Source organism: Solanum stenotomum, chromosome 7, assembly GCF_019186545.1.
Source record: "Solanum stenotomum isolate F172 chromosome 7, ASM1918654v1, whole genome shotgun sequence".
Lineage (NCBI taxonomy): Eukaryota > Viridiplantae > Streptophyta > Magnoliopsida > Solanales > Solanaceae > Solanum > Solanum stenotomum.
In genome coordinates this window covers 51,377,976-51,400,014 of record NC_064288.1, presented here as the reverse complement: position 1 = coordinate 51,400,014, position 22,039 = coordinate 51,377,976, and the positions used below count along the sequence as shown (strand labels likewise).

The 22,039-nt window shown below is 35.6% G+C and overlaps 2 protein-coding genes across 2 annotated transcripts; one reads left to right on the top strand and one right to left on the bottom strand.

Moving 5' to 3' along the window:
• Positions 1-3,275: 3,275 nt before the first annotated feature.
• On the top strand, positions 3,276-17,311 carry LOC125870626 (subtilisin-like protease SBT6.1). Its single transcript, XM_049551097.1, has 11 exons — positions 3,276-3,514; positions 4,746-5,651; positions 7,409-7,537; positions 7,765-7,917; positions 11,245-11,361; positions 12,304-12,488; positions 13,552-13,815; positions 13,899-14,967; positions 15,569-16,063; positions 16,855-16,915; positions 17,004-17,311. The coding sequence occupies exons 2-11, from the start codon at positions 5,037-5,039 to the stop codon at positions 17,084-17,086; spliced, it is 3,171 nt and encodes a 1,056-aa protein (XP_049407054.1). The 5' UTR covers positions 3,276-3,514; positions 4,746-5,036; the 3' UTR covers positions 17,087-17,311.
• A 619-nt stretch (positions 17,312-17,930) lies between these two features.
• Positions 17,931-22,039, bottom strand: LOC125871513 (nuclear transcription factor Y subunit B-10-like). The gene is made up of 6 exons (XM_049552117.1): positions 21,868-22,039; positions 21,320-21,560; positions 20,491-20,620; positions 20,197-20,367; positions 20,023-20,073; positions 17,931-18,233 (listed from the first exon to the last, which is right to left on the bottom strand). The coding sequence occupies exons 2-4, from the start codon at positions 21,556-21,558 to the stop codon at positions 20,341-20,343; spliced, it is 396 nt and encodes a 131-aa protein (XP_049408074.1). The 5' UTR covers positions 21,559-21,560; positions 21,868-22,039; the 3' UTR covers positions 17,931-18,233; positions 20,023-20,073; positions 20,197-20,340.

Here is a 22,039-nt window from a genome sequence, read left to right as displayed (position 1 = left end):
TAAAAAATTATATTTAAATATTAGTATATATATATATCAAATATGTTTTTCTATTTTTTCCATATAAATCAAATTCGGAGAATAGTGAGTACGTTGACTTCTGATATTATAACTGATTTTCCGAAAAAAGATTCATTAACAAAATATTGACATAATTGGATTAGTTTGCTAAGGGACGAGGGCATTTTTAGACCAAAATCAAATCTAGAGTATTTTTATTACAATTTTAAAAATAATTTAAGGATACTTATTACTCTTTTTTCCTTTTTATTATAAACTCGAGCTAGTTGACTAACACCTTATTTGAATGGTGTTTTTTTGGGATGATAGTTGCTTGTTAAATATAATATTTATTTTGATTGTTACTTAAATTTTATAGTATTGTATCGTTTAGATTCATGGTTAGGTAACGATGAAAAGACCCATTTTGTGTAATGACCAATTTGGTGAGATCGCGTCGTTATCTTTATGTTTTCTTCTCATTTTATCTTGTTATTTAATAATTCTATTTTATCACTTGCCCTACTTTTTCATAATAGCTTTACCTTGAACCCTATAATTTCTTATATGTTTATCGTTCAAATTATGAATGTGTGACATTATGCAATGAAACAATACGATACAATATAATAGATACAACACAATACAATATAATCATACATATATATATATAAAGAACGCTAGATCCGCCTACGTAGCGCCATCACAAACCAAGATTCTCTTTTAATTTATTTTTTTTCAAAACTAGCCCTTTCCCTTTTATGAAAAATTGTGACTTTTATGAAAAATTGTAACATTTATGAAAAGTTGTGACTTTTATGAAGAGTTGCGACTTTTATGAAAAATTGTGACTTTTATGAAAAATTGTGACTTTTATGAAAGGTTGTGACATTTTTGAAGGGTTGTAACTTTTCCAAAGAGTTGTAACTTTTCCGATAAGGCACAATAAACATTTGTTCACTACCCTTTGTTGTTTATAAATAGAAGGATTTCCTACCACTATTATTTGTAGGTTTTTTTCCGCTATAGGGTAGTCGAATTCAAATACATTAATTAATCTTCTTATGAAGTTTGTTTCATTCCTCAAAGTTTTTTTCCTTCTATTTCATGGAGCTTAACCTTTACTATAAGTCATAGTGATTCATGTAACCATGACAATTTCTTTTTGCTATTTTGGTGACTTATTTTTTAACTTTGTTAAAAATTTCAGCAAGGATGATTGAAAATTGATCTTCTCTTTTGTCCCTTTTTACAGGTTTCTTCATATAAACAAAGAAAATTGATTTTAATTGCAATGCGACATTACTACTCTTGCACATCCCAGTCCACAACTCATAACGGTGTTGACATGGTTGAATTCATTACATTTGGTTCTTTAGTAAACAAAAATTTTATTTCTGCCACTATTATTTGTAGGTTTTTTTCGCTATAGGGGAGTCGAATTGAAATACATTAATTAAGCTTTTATGAAGTGTGTTTCATTCCTCAAAGTTTTCTTCCTCCTATTTCATGAAACTTAATCTTTTACTGTAAGTCGTAGTGATTCATGTATCTATTGCAATTTCTTTTTGCTATTTTGGTGACTTTTTTTTGAACTCTATTAAAAATTTCAGTGAGAATAAATTGTCTTCTCTTTTGTCCCTTTCTACATGTTTCTTCATATACTTTTTGAAAAAATTACTTGTGGGTTGTGCTATATTTCATAGCACACAACAACAAATATGTGATAACTAATACGGAACCAATGATGAAGATTGTTAAAAGAACCTAATAGATTGCTTTCTTGCTTGCCACATCTAGTATATTATTTTGAGGTACAAACATTTTGTATGCTATTGCACTCTTTCTAGAATATTAGTATAGAAACAATTAGTCTGCTTCTTTTATCGCAAGTTAACTAATTTGCCATATTGCTTCGTCTCTTCTTTTTGGGCATAATAAGAGATCACATTTTCTTGAAACTAACAAATGTCCAAAATACACTATAACAAAAAAAAAATTGGTAATAAATATGCACATTAACGAAGAGTGCTAGATCCTTTACCGACATTAATTAATTGTCATTAGATTCAATGTTGCTATAGACTTTAGGGACATTTACAGAGAGTACCAATTGCCTTTGAAAATACATATTTAGCGACAATTAAACTATTAATTGTTGTTAAAGATCATATTTATTGTAGTGATAACTCTTTCTTTTGATAAAGTTCTTTTTTTTTTTTAATAAAGAAGTAATAACTCTTTCTTTTGGCTTCTTTCAATTAAATTTGTGAACTATAAACTTTGATACAAACTGACAGACTATCTTTTGAAAAATATGTTAAGCAACATGCCTTTTTCTTTTTGATTGTTAGGAAAGAAAGATCGTCTTTATTATTATTTGTTGATATTTGTGACTTCAAGTGCTTACAAAAGTATGTTGTGAGATTTTAATATGATATGTGTCAAAATTTTGGTTTAGAATATCCAGTTGTGAACAGTTCCATTCAGATGTCACCTACTGCTTGGTTGATAATTGCATTAATTCTTTGTAACTGCATACTATAACCATAACAATAACTATGGTTCAATTCCAAATAAGTTGGGGCCGGTGATATGAAACCTAAACAATAGTAATGACTATTCTGAGGCAATGAGGAAAAACATTTATGATACTAACAATTTTAGGGTCATTTTTTTTTATATATACATGATACAACATACTATAATAAAAAAGAGATTGATGGAAGTTCATAAGAAAGGAGCCGAAGGTCCTCCATTTGAATTTAGTTAATTATGTTCTTGTATGGACGTGATGTTCCACTAGATTTGGGAGTGTTGTTGTTCGAGACTTTTGGGTCTCTTCTTTTAACATCTAATATTGTTCTTTATAACTTCTTGAAATTTAGAAAATTTCATTACTTTTGACCAACTATTTTCATGGAGATTTTCTTAGACTTCTTTCTTATACTTAAAATCTCTCTATAACTTGTAATTTTTGTATAACAAAAATGAAAATTAAAAAAATGCAACACTTTAAGATTTCGGAGGAACGCATTGCTTTAAAATAAAATGTTCTTGATAATGTAGTGTATGTATCGAAAATACGAATATTACCGAATGATCAAATATAAGCTTAATAAAATAATTGAATCTCGTGCGAAGCACGAATAATTTACCTAGTACGATATATTATGAAACAATAGATAATAACCCTTCCAATATTATATTTTATATTAGTAGAAATTTAACTATTAATAATTTAGGAATATTTTTTTTTATACAACATAAAACTAAAGTAGAACAGAGAGCAAAACTGCGATTCAAGATTCAAAAAATCCCCATTTTCCGACCGCTTCACTCTGCCGGTTCTCAATTTTCCGTCACCGTTTCAGGTCACCGGGAAAATCATACCTTCTATATTCTTGAGGGAATTGAATTGGATTGATTTACCATACGAGCGGATTTGTTTTCAATCGTCAATTTTTACCTGCCCCACTTTGTTGGTTACCTAACTGGATGTGATATTTTTCAGGTTTTCTTCGACACCCTTTAAATCTCATTTTGATTTTATTTTTGGGTTTTCTTGATCAGATTGTATTGTGCTTGAAAATTTAGTGTTTGGGAGTGAAATAAAAAATTGATCTTTTTGATAATGAAATCATAAATTGACCTTTTGAAATATAAATGGATGAGGAGAGTTCATACAGCTAAACTCCAAATAAAAAAAAATTGGGATTGAGATATAGTTGATTGACACATAAGGGGTTCTCTTTGAATTTATCAGTTACTGCTTTGCTTAATTGGTTGTATTGGTTTCATTTCTTGTATGATGAGAAATTATTTATGAGTTGATTATTGGGTATAGTCTTCGCGTTTGCCCTTGGAAAGTGAAGGAGAGTGTGTGTGAGAGCTTGGAAGAGCGATTGTATCAAGAGTTGGGGTGCCGAAACATGACAATTAAATTATTATGAACATTTTGGTCTCTTAGGTGATGTTATGATTCCATGCATATATATGCTCCGCACTAATTTTCTATTAGTTGTCATGTTTTTCTTCAATGCTGTTTTTTTCCCTTCCGTTACTATTTGATTTGCTTCACTTGAGACGAGGATATTTTAGAAATAGCCACTCCACCTTGTGGAGGTAGAGGTAAGATTTGCACACACTTTACCCTCCCCAGACCCCACTTTGTGGGATTCCATTGGGTATGCTGTTGTTGGTCTCTTAGGTTTCCAAAACTAGTCCATGTATCTAATGATGGATTGCATTGCGAAATAGTGTTTTTTTACCTTATGTTGGACTCAAATGCTAGAGCCTTCATGAACTTATTTATGTCCACTTCATTGATAAAGAAGTCTAAACATTTGGTGAAATTAGATTTCATATTATGGTTTTGGTTTCCCATAGTCATTTTGGTTTAAATCTGGTTTTCTCCTTACATTTTGGTGAAACTTTGAACTATCAGAGACATTTATGCTGAATCATTCTCTAAGAAATGTTAATCAGTGAATCTAAGTAGCTTTACAATGCCAAAAAGCAAAGAAGTAAGCTTTTCACTGGCGCACAGTCGGTAAGATATACTTATACCAGTTTCAAAAATAGATATACTTTTGTATGAAAAAGGTTAGCTAGATACCCTTGATGGCCATAATTATGTTTCTTCATTTCAATTAATCACTTGGTCTTGAATTTGCATTTCATTACCATCTCTTTTTATTTTCATTGTTGAAATTGTTTCAAATTAATGTGTTATTTCTCCACAGCCTTAAAGAGATCAGGATCTCAACCTTTTTAGATGGGAAGGCAGCTTACATTTATCACACAGCTGTGATTTACTGGTTGAAGTGGACATTTTACTGTCAGTTAAAAGCTGGCCATTTTTTGCTGAGGATTATAGGTTTCAGTCAATTGGGGTCTGTAGATCTCCATTAAAGCGAACAATTGTGACTCACATAATTGCTACTCTAAAGGAGGGTTTTGATTGTGTTTGGGTACAGGGGAAATTCTTAATTTGTCCCTCTGTGCTTTGATGAGGGATATTTCATTCTTGTAACATGCCCCAAACTCCTCAAAGATCAGTCTTCACACTCTCTCTTATCTCCCTTCTTCTCTCGTATACTCTCCTCCGCTTGTATCCATCTATTTCCGTTCATCTCTTGAGGAGTCCTCAAAACCAAACCCTCGCATTGACCACATCAACAGAATCCGAGCCGTATAATACTGCTGGCCCTCATGACTACCAAGACCACCGGAGGCAACAATCCTATAGCAGAAACTATATTGTTCGATTCCATCAGTATAAAGAAGCTAAAGATCTCCAAAATTATCTGCAAAACAATGTGAAATTTAAGGGGTGGGAATGGATTGAGAGAAAAAATCCTGCCGCGAGGTTTCCTACAGACTTCGGATTGGTGGCTATTGAGGAGTCTGTGAAAGAACTTCTGTTAGAAAACTTCAGAAAATTGGTTCTTGTAAAGGATGTTTCTTTGGATTTGAGCTATCAAAGGGTAGTTCTTGAAGAGAAGAATGAAAAGATTGGGGCTTTTATTAATGAGAATAAGAGGGCTGGGAAGATTTTTTCAGCTATGTCCTTCAGCGAAGATCAAAACTATGCAGTGGCCAACACAAGTAACATGAAGATTAGTTGGAAAAGAGAGCTACTGATGCAGGTACAACTTTGATGAGCTTGTGTTTTGGAACATGTGAATTTACTGAGCTTTGTTTGTAGCATTGCATTAAAGGGCTTAGCCATGCACAAAGTGCCCTGACTTATGCAAGGGTAGAGGGAGAGGGAGCGTATGTGTACGTTGCTTTCACCTTGCCTTCAGCAAAGAGGCTTTTCCTACACCTTGAAGTAGAGCAATTCTGATGTTTCCCCATTTAGAGCCCTCAGTATTATAATACAATCTGATATAACTTCTCATGATTGAGATATGATGGGATTAACCATGTTGCATGGTATATGTTCTGAGGAAATTAATCTCTTCTTCAAATATTTTAATGTTATCTTTATCTTTTCTTGAGTCTTACCATGGATCTGTTCTTCTATAATTGGCATCATTTTTGAAATCGAAAGCATTATAAATTTAGGGCTGAGAACTTTTGCTTTCCCAAGGGACTTCTATGGAAGGCACTAAAGAGATAAAGAGTTGACATTTGAAGTGATTATTGCAATAGAATCTTGTAAGCATAGTTCTCCTCTGTTTTGCAACCCAATGCCTCGGGTTAGAGTCCGTATGTTTTTTTAGCCTCACTTTTTCTGGAGAAGCGGCTGTATATTCTGGACATTGTTACAAACTTATAGTTTGCTCTTGTATACTATTGTAATTGCTTTTCAGAAAGAAATTTTGGACTAACCATAGTTGCTTTATACCTCTGTGCTTGCAGTAGTTAAAAGTGTTGACGCTGTCTTAAAAAATTAAATGTGAAATAAAGCAGTATATATGTCCACCTCATTATTTCTTCTGAAGTTTCTCTGCTGAAGACCAACCAGTGAATGTTTGTTTTTGGTGTGAGAAGGGAAAAGGGAGAAGGGGAGAGATTCATCTGAAACTGAATTGTTAGAGCCTTCTGCTTTAAATTCCTGTACTAATGATGTTTTGGCTTATCCTATTTTATACTTTAGTAGTTTATTTTGTCACAATGTGTTTTGGAGTTCTTTAAAGGATAGATGCCTTATGATTAGTTGCAGGTGACTGTCCACTGATATACGACTGCTGCTTTGGTGCAAAGTCGTTTCTTCCTAAGATACATGTGTAGTTTCATTTATAAAGAAAGGAAACTTTGTCCTTTTTTTAAGGTGCATGTTTTCACATACCTATGTTATTGACAGTCTTCACCGTGCTGTTTTTTCTGTAGTTAGGCTCTTTGAAAGACCTTCTGGGCAGAAACTAAGGTTTTAAATGCAAGTAGATATCTTGTTAGAAAAACATGCATAAAGTTGTATAAGAGACAGATCATTGTCCTGTCCATTGTATTCTGTCAGGGGCTATATGTTGGTGTTGCTTGGGTTGTGTACTGCTTTGTGCCTATCCTACTTGGTATGAGGAAACCTTTTCACATGAGGTGGTTGCTAGGGGAAGTTATCTATCAGGTCAGTTAGGTCCTTCCATTAAGAAGAAGGTTGAAAATTAAATTTGAGCCATACATACTTGTTTCAAAAAAACATTTATCTCTAACTCGAATTGCTTAACAACTATAGTGTGGGATTGTTGTGCTCCTTTGGGTGATGTAGGAGGGAGAAGGAATAAGAATAAGCCATTTGATGCTTTTTATTTGGATATGATGGTAAAGAGAGAGTTTGTTGAATGCATTACTTGATTTTTGTTTCTGGCATCATTTCTAAAAGAAACTAAGGTTAAGCTTTTCTTTAGTATTTGTGTCTTGATAAGCTTTATTTTGTCTCCTTTGCATTTTCATTTTGTAGAAATCTCAAGTCACATCCCTTTTTGGGGCAGATTCACTTTGGTCGAGAGGGTACACTGGTGCTAAAGTTAAAATGGCTATTTTTGACACAGGTATACGGTCAGATCACCCTCATTTCCGCAATATTAAGGTATTTACCTTTTGTTTTCTTTTTATTTATTCATTATTTATTTGTTTATATCAAATAAATGCTTTGTTTTAATTGCTGTTAGAGCAGAAGCATTTACGTACATTTTTTATATATGTTTTAATGTACATCTTTGGGTGCCATCTTTTCTTTATTATCAACATACACGGGGGTTGATTTTGGTACCCTATTACTAGCATACATTGGGCTTGATACCTGATATATTTTAGGAACGCACAAATTGGACCAATGAAGATACACTGAATGACAATCTAGGACATGGGACGTTTGTGGCTGGTGTCATTGCTGGTCAGGATGAAGAATGTCTTGGTTTTGCTCCTGACACAGAGATATATGCTTTCCGAGTTTTCACAGATGCACAGGTAATGGATTTTTATCTTTTGACCATTCAATTCTGTAGTGGTGCCCTTTTGTACATTCTAACCAGTTCTTTAAAAGAAAAGCATACATACTCCATCATGTATGCAGGTGGAGACTGGAGACTTTACAACAATAATTTATTTATTTTATTAGCCTGGCTTGATGATCATGGGAGCTTGTTGGTGCTAATGGCTTCCTATAATTAAAAAGCAAGTCCTCTCAGTATGTAGTTGCTAGCTGTACAGCAGACCCTACTGTCTTAATATCTCCCAATCTGCAAGTAGAAGGTGTTACATCAGGTCATGGATGACAAATCTAATAAGACAAATCCTTGCAGTCGTAGTTGATATTTAAAAGATCAAATTCAGCCACCAAAGTCTCGTTGAAACTTCTATGTCATGAGATTTGAATTGAACCAAACGTATAAATGAGAGCTTCATTTTTGCAAATCACTTATCATCATTTAATTTGCAGAACCAAGACACTGTCTGGCTCATTTACTTTTCTTTCTCTTTCAGTTAAGGTAACACACGGTTTAACAAGCTAAGACAAACTTTGTTGCTTTTTGACTCCTGAAACTTGGAAAGACCTAGATATGTACAGACCTTTTTCTGAAGCGCCAAGAAGCTTGTATCGAATGTCATAAACCTAAAAGTTGTAGCTCACTATATAGTTTGGTGATTTCAACAGAAGTGGGCAAGGCTTGAGATACCCCAACTAATTTGTAATGAAAGCTGAAGGGAGGGTTTTCTTTTTATCGGTAAAAGTGAGGATTTCCAAAAGTAGTTTTATTCAAGAGCTGAATCTCTGGGAATCGGTGGCTTTGTTAGTGAGGTGTTATTACTTCTTCTAGGGTGTTCTGATGACTTCAGCACTCAAAATTGAAACTTTACCTTTTTTTTTGGGGGGGGGGGAGGGGTGGTGGTGGTAACCGAACCCCCACCAATAACTAAGATTGCTCGGGGTTGGATAATCTATCAAATGTTGATTAAGTATGAAGGATATAGGTTGTTTAAGAAGAGAGAGCCGTTGGTTCCTTATAGTCATTTCTTTTTTTCTCTTTTCTATCGTGACAACTCTTGTTCCCCCACCTTTTAGCGTTCTGGGGCCCTACTATGTGTTTTCTTATTTTATCTTTACAAAAGCTAGAAACTTGTCCGCTAATTTTGTCAAAGGAGAGTAGACAAGAAAGGAAGAAGATGGTATGTAATCATCTATCATATCTTCGTTGGATGGTATTGGAAGAATTAGCACTCTTCCATTTCAGTCTTTTCAATGCGTTTCTTTCTTGAGTAGCTTATTATCTTAAAAGCTTTCCTTGCCATTAAGGCTTTACTGGAATATGCTAGAAATTGATCGGTCATTGAGAAAGACTTCGGCAGGCTATTTACGATGAGTACAAACAACAATTGGAAAAAATCATTTGAGGACATTCTCAAGCTGTTGTGCAGTATTTGCTTTTTAAGGCTTAATAAATAGTTGGCTTGTAGCCAAAATCCCTATTCCACACCTCTCCTTCACGGAAAACTTTTACACACCAAACGTTTCTCCGAGTGTGTCTAATACCACTTTTTTCAGATGGCATGGGCGTGGTTACCAAAAAATTGAGTGCGTAAATATTGTAAATATTTTGTCCAAATGCCTATGTAAGTGCCATGTGTCAAAATTCTGGTTTTTTACTTTCCTTTTTTTTTGACGACAAGGAAACCCGCAGCCGCTACCCTTTGGGAGCGCACAGGGTAAAACCCCCGTTCCTATGCAATAGCTCACAAACCACATAGGAGAGGTAACCCACACTAGGCAAACCCGATGCGACGAGCTCGACCCAGAAGGCATATTTTAATTTTTAGCAGATAAAAAGAAAAATATGGGCACCAGGCCTTTTGTCCACACCTGGAACTTGATCGTCCCCCACATCACCCCCCCTGCATACCTCTTCCCTATACTTCCTTTCCCACCTCCGTCTAGTCTTTCTATCCATATCCCCACAATTTTCGTTTCTTCCCCATACCTACTCCATAGCCACATTCTACGATTCCCTCTGATTTTCGTGTTTATGTCTAGATTCTTTTCTCCAATTTTTCTTGATTTTACTAGGCTACTATGACTTTTTAGAGTTAATAATGTATTTGCCATATAATTAAATCTTATAGGATTTTGTCTTTCAGAGTGTTCTTTTGATTAAGTGAAGTGAATTGGGTGATTTTTGTTGTTAGTTTTTCTGGTGATTTGATGGTCTTAATTGCAGTTTTGATTAGTGGAAGTGACCTCTTGTATTTGGGACAGAGGTGGATTGCTATAAAATTAGTGATTCACATGTCACGGCCTTATTGATGCGTGACATACACATGCTTAGAAAAAGTGGTTAAACACAAGAGTGGTGTATCTGAGAAAGGTTTGGTGTGTAAAAGGTTCCTCGTGGAGGAAGAGTGTGTAAAAGGTATTTGGGCTACAAGCTCGTAGATGAACTTTGTATTAAGCCGCTTTCTAATGATGGAAAAGCCTATTTTTTCATTGTCGATTTGTATTTTTTCTGCGATCTTTTGCCATAATTAATATAAAAGAATTTTAGGAAATGCTCCTAGGTGTGGATGAGCTGGTGGATGGTGTGTAAGAAAAGCAACTTTTTCCGAAGAAGTATGTCTGTCCGAGCTATCTTGAAGTAAAGGTCTGTAGGTTAGCTATGGGTAAAGTTTTCCTACTGACGGAGAAGCTAGCCACTACAAGGAAGGATAGAACACAAATAAAGAATTAAAAGGAAAGAAAAGGATGGATTTCTATGCTCACTGAACCATGGGCTATTTTAAAATTAAGTGCTACAGGGGAGTCCCTATAAAGCATCTCACCTACTTTAGTGAAGAAACCCAGGAAGTCAGACGGTTTCAGACCATTGGGGTACTTCGAATATACATATAAGATACACCAGTGCTAAAACCCTTTTATCAAGATTCTTCCAAAATGTTGGGGTCCATCCTCTGGATCTGTTACCGGTGTGAAAGAAGTTGGTTCAGCCGGACCTGAACCAAGTAGTTTTAATTCAGGCTCAACTCTATTGGGCTTTGTTTTATATTGTCATAAAAGTGTTTTAAAACCGAGTGTCTCTATAAAGAAATGCTGAGGATAGACATTAAGCCTTTACTCCTTATCCTCACATATACAAGATGATAATGACTTTATTTTCACTTTCTTGTCCTAGATATTTCTGAAAGTGGTAAACTAGATGGATCTTGTTGTATTACTCACCTGAAAAGAAAAAACATAGATCATCTTGTATTAATTTTGAAAATTCCTGTCAAGGTTATGATAATTGTGTCTTCAGCTCATTGCAGGTCTCTTACACATCATGGTTTCTTGATGCATTCAATTATGCAATTGCAACCAATATGGATGTGTTGAATTTGAGTATTGGTGGGCCTGACTATTTAGATCTCCCTTTTGTTGAAAAGGTGAGGTCATTGATCTTTTAGTTTTTTTTAGTACCCTCTTTGTCATAATACATACCGCACTCATAATTTCGGGGCATCTGGAAATGTTTGACACACTTCTATAGTAATTTATACACTTTACATCGATCAAGACTTCAAATCAGTAACTAAATATAGTTTCAAAATCATTGTACAATTCAAATTTTAATTTTGCTGCAATATTTCACTATTCTATGGCTTTTGAACAACTATAATATTTCTTCTGCTACCAATATGATAAGTGATGTACATGTCAAATTAAATTATAATCTGCCCCTGTAAAACAGTATGATGCTTGGGGCGTGTATCATCTCCTGCAAATGCATTTTTCTGTTGCTGCACTAATCGATATAAATAATATAATTACTTGGATTAAGATTTTGTACCATTTGTAGTGTCAGGATTATTAGTAATTTGGTTCCAACTGTCAGCATGTGGATGATATGTCTCCGCTGCTGGTTGGCATATAGTCATGTAAGACTGAAGTGAATAACCATCACTATTTAGGAGAACAAAGATCAAAGCAGAATTTGTAGTTTCTGTTCTTATTTAGTTAGCTTCCATGAATTTTGATGTAACCGCAAATTGCATAAGTGAATACTGTTTTGTCTTCCCCTGCTCAGCCCTTTCACTAGTCAGAGTAGAACTTTTCCTGAGCTGGTCTGTGCACATTTCTGTTAATTGCGGAAACCTGCACCATGTTCATGGAGGTCTCAAGCACGAGGGTAACGTTTTTACTTAAGCATGCAAAATACTAGAGACTCCTGAGTTGTTAAGCCTGTGATACTGTTGAATTTACCATTATTTTTTTGAAAAGGATTTTTTTTTTTTTTTTGAATTTACCATTATTGTCAGTACGAATTCTGAATAAGCAGTAGGGATGGGAACTTTAGTTTTATATTGATGACATGTGACCTATTTTAGGTTTGGGAGCTTACAGCAAACAACATTATCATGGTTTCAGCTATTGGGAATGACGGACCACTGTATGGTACTCTAAACAATCCAGCAGATCAAAGTGATGTTATTGGTGTTGGTGGCATTGATTACAGTGATCACATAGCCTCTTTTTCTTCTCGTGGCATGAGTACATGGGAGCTTCCTCATGGGTATCACTTCATCCTTCTTTGCTTATCTATATTATGCTCTTGAGTATAGATTTCCTTAGCATTATCCCCTGCCCCTCTTGGAATCAGTTTCACCATTCTACACATGAGCAGGTATAGATTTTAGGTGTGAATGGATGTGGAAGCCTCATTTAAGGGGGAAAGGAGATACGAGAACTACCTATTCCTGAAGATCATCTTTTCTAAAACAGATATGCCGTCTAGGTGCTCTCTGCATCCATGGCTGTGATGTTTTTTGGTCAAGTTCAGAGATGGAAAGCTGTTTGATGGTAAATGGGGAAAGACTTGAGGGTGATATAAAAGACAATTAGTGCAGATTGGTGCTTCTGCAAATTTTTCCTCTCCCTAGGGGGAAAAAAAGAAGAAGAGAAAGATGATATTTAAATATGACAACTATGCGTCATTCCCAAACAAGTTGGGGTCAGCTATATTAATTTTCACTGACCATGTTCCCCATTTAAATTCGTCTGCCAACATTAGAACAGAAAAATCAAAATGAGAAGTACTAGAAGTTCTCTATATTTCCTACTAGTGTAAGAATCTCTACTAAGGTTAAAATAAGCTTAGGACCTAAATAAACATGTTAGCGTTACTAGAATATATTCCAAACTAATTTGTAGTAAATCTTTTTCTTCCCTTGTGACCTCTCTTTCGCTAAGTCTGCATTGATTTCAAGAGCTTGTAGGTCTTTCAATATAATAAATCTTTTTCTTCCCATGTGACCTCTCTTTCGCTAAGTCTGCATTGATTTCAAGAGCTTGTAGGTCTTTCAATATAACTTCCTTCCATATGATTTAAGGTCTACCTCGTCCCCTTTCACTCCTCATGATTTCACACTTACAAACCGGTTCATCTGTGACGTGATCGAGTCATCCATCTCTAGCAACCGTCTCGTATTTTTATCCTCAATGTATGATACTTGCATCTTCTGACAAAGATATTAAATATGAAAGAAAACAAACAGTTTTTTTCTCCTAATGATAGTAATAATTTATGCTTGTCCAGCCAATTCATAAAGTGTAACCACAGACTTTTCCCTTGACAGTTATGGTCGTGTAAAGCCTGATATTGTTGCATATGGACGCGAGATAATGGGATCCAAAATTAGTACAGGTTGTAAAAGCTTATCTGGCACCAGCGTGGCGAGTCCTGTGGTTGCTGGTATAGTATGCCTTCTTGTTAGCGTAATTCCTGAAAACAAGCGTAAGGACATTCTGAATCCAGCTAGCGTTAAACAAGCACTGGTTGAGGGGGCTGCAAAGCTTCCTGGTCCCAACATATACGAGCAGGGTGCAGGCAGGGTTAATTTGTGAGTTCTTCCTTTATGCTTGTAGTTTGAATACCAAATCAATCCACATTGATGTTCTTCTCAACATGTAACTTGAATGGCAGGTTGGAGTCCTTTGAAATTTTGATGAGCTATGAACCTCGAGCAAGCATTTTCCCAGGTGTTCTTGATTACACTGACTGCCCCTACTCGTGGCCATTTTGCCGTCAACCACTTTATGCTGGTGCCATGCCAGTCATATTTAATGCCACTATTCTAAATGGAATGGCTGTAATTGGTTATGTCGAAAGTCCACCTACATGGCATCCTTTTGGTGAGGATGGCAACCTTCTCAGTGTCCATTTTACTTATTCAGATGTCATTTGGCCCTGGACTGGTTATCTTGCACTGCATATGCAAATCAAAGAAGAAGGGGCTCAGTTTTCAGGGGTAATTGAAGGTAATGTAACTGTCAAGGTCTACAGCCCACCAGCTCCAGGTGAGAAGAGCCGTCGAAGTAGTACATGTGTCCTTCAATTGAAATTGCAAGTGGTCCCTACTCCACCGAGATCTGTGCGGATATTGTGGGATCAATTTCACAGTATTAAGTATCCGCCTGGTTATATTCCAAGGGACTCCTTAGATGTTCGGAATGACATTCTTGACTGGCATGGGGATCATCTGCATACAAATTTCCACATAATGTTTGACACACTAAGAGATGCTGGATACTATATTGAGACTCTTGGCTCTCCTCTTACATGCTTTGATGCTCGCCAGTATGGTACACTCCTTCTGGTGGATCTTGAGGATGAGTACTTCCCTGAAGAAATCAAGAAATTGAGAGATGATGTCATTAATTCAGGTCTAAGTGTAGTTGTATTTGCTGACTGGTACAATGTGGACACAATGGTAAAGATGAGGTTTTTTGATGACAATACACGTAGCTGGTGGACCCCGGTTACTGGAGGTTCCAATGTTCCTGCCTTAAATGATCTTTTGGCTTCCTTTGGGATTGCATTTGGAAATAAAATTCTGAATGGCGATTTTGTCCTCAATGGTGAACAGAGTCGGTATGCATCTGGGACTGATATTCTGAAGTTCCCAAGGGGTGGATACTTGCACAGCTTCCCCTTCATGGATAGCTCAGAGAGCGGGGCCACTCAGAATATCCTTTTATCTGGCATGACCAAGGTGAGTTGAAGGCTGTTCATAATTTAATTTTGTTAGCACCTACTGCTCCTCTTTAAGTTCATAAACACAAGAATCTTTACTAAAAGCAGAGAGTTGACCTCTTTTTGCTTATTCCAGAACACTGAGCATCTCCATGAGGCTCTAGTAGTTGAAAGAAAATGGAGATATGGTGGTCTAATCTAGTGAAGTCTGTTGTCTCTCTAGTGAAACATGGGGAAGAGTATACTCTGTAGTGAGATAGCGATTCTCCTAATCAACTACTTCTTTTGATAATAACATCCTTAACTAAAAGATGACACTCCATGAAGTTGCCTTTTTTCCTTTTTCATATTTATCTTTAAAAAAATCCTCTGCTTAAAAATGAAGATGGAGTTTCCGGAAATGTGAGGCGAGGATGGCGTAAGGGATGTTCTTCACTTGTCAATATCTTTGATGAATAAATTTTTGGTATCACATTCCTTAAGTGGCACAAAGTAGTACTGGAGAAGAAGTCCATTTTACTCCAGTGAGAATTATGCTAATGACATTCCGACTTTTTCAATGTTCTTTAGGTGGTGGTTGACCTGCCAATCTGACTTGCAATTTATTTTAATGAATGCAGACAGATACACCTATTCTTGGTTTTTTGGAGGTCGGCAGGGGTCGAATTGCAGTATACGGGGACTCTAACTGCTTGGACAGCAGCCATATGGTTACCAATTGTTATGGGCTCTTGAAGAAAATGTTGGATTTTACAAGCAGGAATATTAAAGATCCTATGCTTTTCTCGGATTCAGTTAGACAGGAGAAACCATTATATGCTGATAAGAACCAGATACCATCGCGTAGAACGGATGTGAATTTCTCTACCTATTCTAGAGTTGTTGGGAAGGAGTTGACATGCAGCCGTGACTCCAGGTTTGAAGTATGGGGAACAAAGGGTTACAATTTACAGGTCAGAGGAAGGAACCGTAAGCTACCCGGATATCATGTCATCGACTTGGGTAGAGGTTTAAATTCTACAGTAGACACATCTGTTACAGTAACATCTAACACGACTCAGAAGGTTGTCGACTCTTCTGGAAACAACTACTGGGGCTTCTTTTACAGAGATGATGTAAGTAACTTTTGGTTTCATTTGTTTTTAAAACTTGACACTTTGGCGTTTGTCCATGCAATTTTTTTCAAATATCTTTGAATTTTGTTTTTCAAATAGTAGTTTTGCCTATCAAATTTGGTTCATTTTTTTCAACTTCAACTTGAAATAGAGAATTTGACGTTTGAATAACATGTTTTAAGAGTTTTTCACACTTCAACTTCTCCATTTCAAGTTCCATTTTTTTTTTCCAAGTGAAATTCATGTCATTTAGGATTTGTTCTTTTTTTCAAATTTCAACCAAATCATGTCCAAATGTAGTAGTTGAAGTATATCTTAGTACATACACAGACAACAGCATACCCAGTGTTATACCACAGTGGGGTCTAGAAGGGTAGGATGTACGCAGATCTTACCCCTTACCTTTTATGAGGTCGAGAGGTTGTTTTCAGCAGACCCTCAGCTCAAAAGGGTAGTATCTGACGCAGGATTGTAAGAAAGGAATATATCTACACATTTTTTAGAAGTTTTTGGACATGAAGTTCACTGGGAAAAGTTGAAATTTCGTGAGTGAATCATAAAAGTTTTTCAATATTTCAATTGCTTTCCATTTTGACTTCTTCTTATCGGGATACCCATTTAGCTTGGTTTCTTGGGACTATATTCACTGGTCTTTCAATTGCAATTAGTGGTATAACTTATGATCAAACCAAAATAACTTTTCAAATGTTTGAAAATACTCTTTTTATCAACTTCAATTAACATAGTCCAAATGCCAGAACATAAGAATGTCTCATTTTACTTGATTGCAGATTGACATGCCTGTGCTTGTAGCTACTCACTGGTTAGTTCCTGCAACTGTTGCCATCTTAGGTGAGTGTGCACATTTGTGTATATGTGACGGTTAGATGAATTCAAATATTTAGCATTTATCTTACAGACTTATCACTATAACTGTTAGGTCTCTTGATTTTATTCTGGCGCATGCAAAAGCGTCGGAGGAGGAGGAGAGGTTCTGGTTCGGGTCGGTTTACTAATTCATAGCCCTATTCTCAACTTGGATTTGTTTTCTTTAGTTTTACTATACTCATGTAGGTTGTTTTATGTAATATCATAAAGAAAATTGCACCTATATAAAGGTGAGTTTTGTATTACTAGTGTAGTTAAATTGTTAACAGTTTTTTTTCCTGATTAGATTGATTTTTCTAGATGAAGAAAAATCACAGAATTTTCAGTCATTTCTCTGAAGAGAAGAGATGAAATGAAGTCCAAGTTTTCTGTCCAATTTAGGTGGACTCTATAATATGCCACCATTATCGTTCACTAGGTTGTGACAGATGGACACATAAAATTTTAGGCCAAATGGAGTTTGTCTGCCAAATTTAGAATATTTATGGATTAACACACACGAAAAATTAAAATTTCGTTAAATTCATGTTTTATGGTCCAAATTCATTATAAGCTACTATTATCATTCACTAGGTTGTAGAAGATAGACGCACAAAATTTGAAATCAAACAGAGTCGATCAATCATATTCTGAAAGATTCACAAGTGAAATTGGAGAGTCGAGCAAGAGTTGGCATATCCCAAATACATGCAAAGCAAATGTGGTACAAAAGATAACTTCAAAACTGACTTTGGAAGGCAGCTTCCTCCTTTTTAATTCTACTATGGAAAGATCCAGAGCTCTATAGACCTCAACCTAACTCATGGTCACATCAGCATTTACCAAACAACAGCTTACTGGAAGAATTGAATGACATTCCTCCGTCCCAAACAAGTTAGAGATCGTTTATATGACTTCTCACTTTGTCAAAAAAACTCATTTCAGGGAAATATCAGGAGTCCAAAAAAGAAACCCTAATTTTCCTTCAGGAATAAGGAAAAAAAAAAAGAGGTAGTATTTAACTTCATTCATCCATAGAGAAGCAACATCCTGCAATTGAAGTACTAGGTAATGGTTTTCATTATTACTACAAACAATCATGTCCATAATATTTCTTAAACATCTCCTAAATTTACAAACTTTAAATATGACATGGCACTCACTAGAATAAATAAACCATGATACAGAGGTTACAGCAGAAGATCTATATATAGAATATGTTTTTAAGTCCACTGTCTTCTCAAACAGAACGAAGATCGGATTTTTACTCTGTCCCTTGCATCGGGACCATCATATGCTGACCCTGCAAAACGCGATTTCAAGAGAGTAAATATCAGAGTGACATAAAAGACTTAGGGTGGGATCTGAACAATCAATCCACCAACTAACATTGCTGCCGTATAGTAGTAAAACATAAGCTGGCATAAAATTCATGGATTACCCCCAACTTTTTCACCTGTATTGAATTTTATAAGAACAAAGAGCGATCTCTCTCGTGCACACAGGCTTCTATACTCATCGTAACATGATAGATGTCTTACAGGCTGAGATGGCAAACCTCAACAAGACACGAGCAATTACATAGAATTTACTCATCAAGCTTGACTATCCTTAATTTTCGGATGAATGTACTAATTCATCTAACTATCAATGTTATCAGGCAATCGTACTACAAGAAGCATGTTAATGAGCCATTTCCACTTTCTATATTTGGGAGCTCTTGAGCTTTAAATATTTCACTTTGCTTTTTATGAAATGCTCTTATTTATAGCCAAAAAAATGTCGTGACATGTGTTTACAACCACAAGTCTTAAGGGTACTTTTAACATGTGCCAAAAGTTTTTTTTCTTCTTTAAACTTTGCGCCCAATCAAACACCTCCATATAAAACAAAACAACTTCCCCCTCCCAATGCAAAAAAACCATTATCTATGGAATGCATCATGTTGTTGATATCCGATATTTTGGTTTCAAACTCAAGCATCAAGTGAACAATGATTTCAAGTTCTTAATTATCTGGTAATCATCGATACCCATGTTTTGCACAATGTCTTCAATTCATGACATATATTTAGGTAGAAGTATTCAATAAAACTGTACTGCCTCCCTTAAGTACACAATGGATTTGACACTTAATGACAGTCGCACATGTCCATCCCTCATATACCTAATTGTTGAGAAAGTCTCATTTCACATGAACAGTGACAATCGCACATGTCAATCCCTCATATACCTAACTATCGAGCAAAGTCTAACATCACATCAAAAAATAGTCCTCTGAGCAATATGTATGATCACCATAAAGCAGGAAGAAACAATGGACTCAGCTCCAAAATTAGTTGTACTGGTTTTAATAGGAAGAAGCAGATACCTAAGTGCGAAAAGGCTATTCATAATACCCTTCTTTTACCTCATCTACAGATTTGCCTCATTTTACCTGTTCTTTTAGTTCTACTTATGGTAATATCATTAGCATTTTGGCAAAATTCTAGGGCATCTTTTGAAGTAGTGAAATCACATAAAGGCCCAAGCCTTCAATGAATATATACACAAACCTTCCCTACTATCCATTATACAATTTTATCCACCATTGGATGATTATAATATATAAAGCTCAGCTTACTCAGATTTGAACTAAGAAATAACAACCTACACCTTACCATCTTTGTCATAAGTAGGAATCAGTAATAGCATTTGTCACTTATACTTGTCTGCAATAGTTACTAAAGGGTCAAATTGAAGAACTTGATAAATTGAAAATCATAAAGACACTCTTCTTAGTTTCAACTTTTACATGTTTTTTTCCCTAACAGAGTTGTCCGGATAGAATAATCTACCAGATACTTTTATCTCCAACCAGCACAGATACTGGTTAACTTTGCCTAACAAGACTTAAACCGATGAAAATAAATACCTAGAGTTTCTTGTACCCGATGGGATTCTGAATCATGGTTAATCCACCACTTTTGTGGTTAAGACTGGAAAAACATTTCCCCATATAGCAGGTGAAGATTGAGACTTCTATGCATAATGAAACATTCTGAAGGATGACATGCAGCAATTAAACATCATGGATACACAATAAAAAATTACCTGAGAGTTCCCATAATTCATTCCTTGTGAGTATGAACCTTGATGTGCAAGCTGTAACAATACGATGGAATATCAAATTAATGGACGTTGCACTTAAAAAATTTCCTTAAGCAATTCAAGATGCCAGACAAGACAAAAAGAGAGAGAGAAAAAGCAGAAAACACGAAAGAGTACCTGTGAATTAGGACCATGTTGCATCCCATCTCTTTTAGTAGAGCCATCAGCAGCCTTTGACGTTCCCTTTGTGTCACCCTACTAAATGAATCAGTTGCTCCCACAGGCAAAGAAGAAAAAAGAAAAGAAATGATAATAAAGACATTATATTAGACATTCACTTACCTCCATCTGCAACAATTCATTCATCCAACAGGTATCCCACCAACCACATAAGAGGAAAATCCATCAATTTATGCTTCATTGCAAAAGGGTGACAAGGGAAAGCTTAATCAGAAACATAGTGATCATTACCTCTCTGTATCGAGCAAGATACACCTTGAGTGGTTCAATATAATCTTCAAACCCAAGAGTTGCCATTGCCCATAGCAAATCGTCACCATTAATAGTCTTTCTTTTCTCTCTCTGGCACTTGTCACTTGCCCTACATTCCATCAGGAAACAAGCAACATTGTCAAGGAAAACAACAACATCAAAAATAAAATTTCTCCACAAAAAGGAACAAAGAAACAAGAGTGAACATCACCTACAACCTATAGCATATCCATACACCTATAAACAACACTTATTAAAGAAAGATGGAGTCTTTGCGTAACGGGACAATACTAATGAAAATCCTCCCTTCATTCCAAGTTGTTTGTCTTACCCTTGATATTATTCCGTTCAAAAAAATGTCTCTTTCTTTTTTGGCAAACTCTTTAATATCAACTACCACATGGCATGTTCAAAACCACAAAATTAAAGGACATTTAATACATTCCACATATGTTTAGTTTAAAACCACACGATTCAAAACTCTTCTTCATTTTCTTATTAAACTCTATACCAAGTTTACACAAGACTATCAAATTGAAACAAAGAGAGTAGTTCAACAAAGCGAGCATGTTCATCAACAATAAAAAGATAACAATCTTAAAGATAACATCAATCCAATAATCGTCACGGAGGGAGAATGAATAACGATAATAAATCAATCAAACATGCAATCAACAACAAAAAGATTACATTTTTAACACAAACCACAACATTTAGTCATCTACAAATCAAAATTCAACCAGCAACAACTCATTACCAAACTAAAACTAGTACGAGCTAAACAAATCATTAAACATTAAACACATACTCGCTAGTAATGAAGCTGATGAACTCAGAAACACATTCCTGAACAGTCTCCTTAGCATCCTTCGCAATTTTTCCATTAGCAGGAAGTGCCTTCTTCATGATTCTACTAATATTAGCTATCGGTAAAAACCTGTCCTGTTCACGTACGTTAGACCTCGGACTCTGGTCCCCACCACTCTCATGACTACCACCTCCGTTCGGACTCGCCGGTGACCTAGACGAACCTTGACCATCCGCCATACCTTAAAACAACCAAAACCCACATCAAAAACAGTAAGATGAACAACAAGAAGCAGGAAAAAAACCCTAATTCCCATTTCTGCCATTGAAATTGTTAGAGAGAGAAAGTTAAGGGGATAGAGAGAGAAAGGGTGAAAAGGGGTGACTTTTTTCAAGGAAAAAAAAACCCACGTAGAAAACAGTAAGATGAATGACATGAACCAGAGAAAAACCCTATTTCTGATTTCTGCCATTGAAATTGTTAGAGAGAGAAAGTTAGAGAGAGAAAGGGGTGAATTTTTTTTTTGAAAAAAAGGTATAAAAATGAACCTGGGGATGGAGGGAACTGGAAGATCGGACGTTGGAGAAGAAGGGAGAAAGGGAGACGACTGAGATGAGGCAGAGTTTTGGATTTTGCCCTATCAACACCGTTCGTTTTACAAGAAAACACTGAAATTTTTATAACTATATAAAAAGAAACTCGTTCTCTTTACTTCCTTCC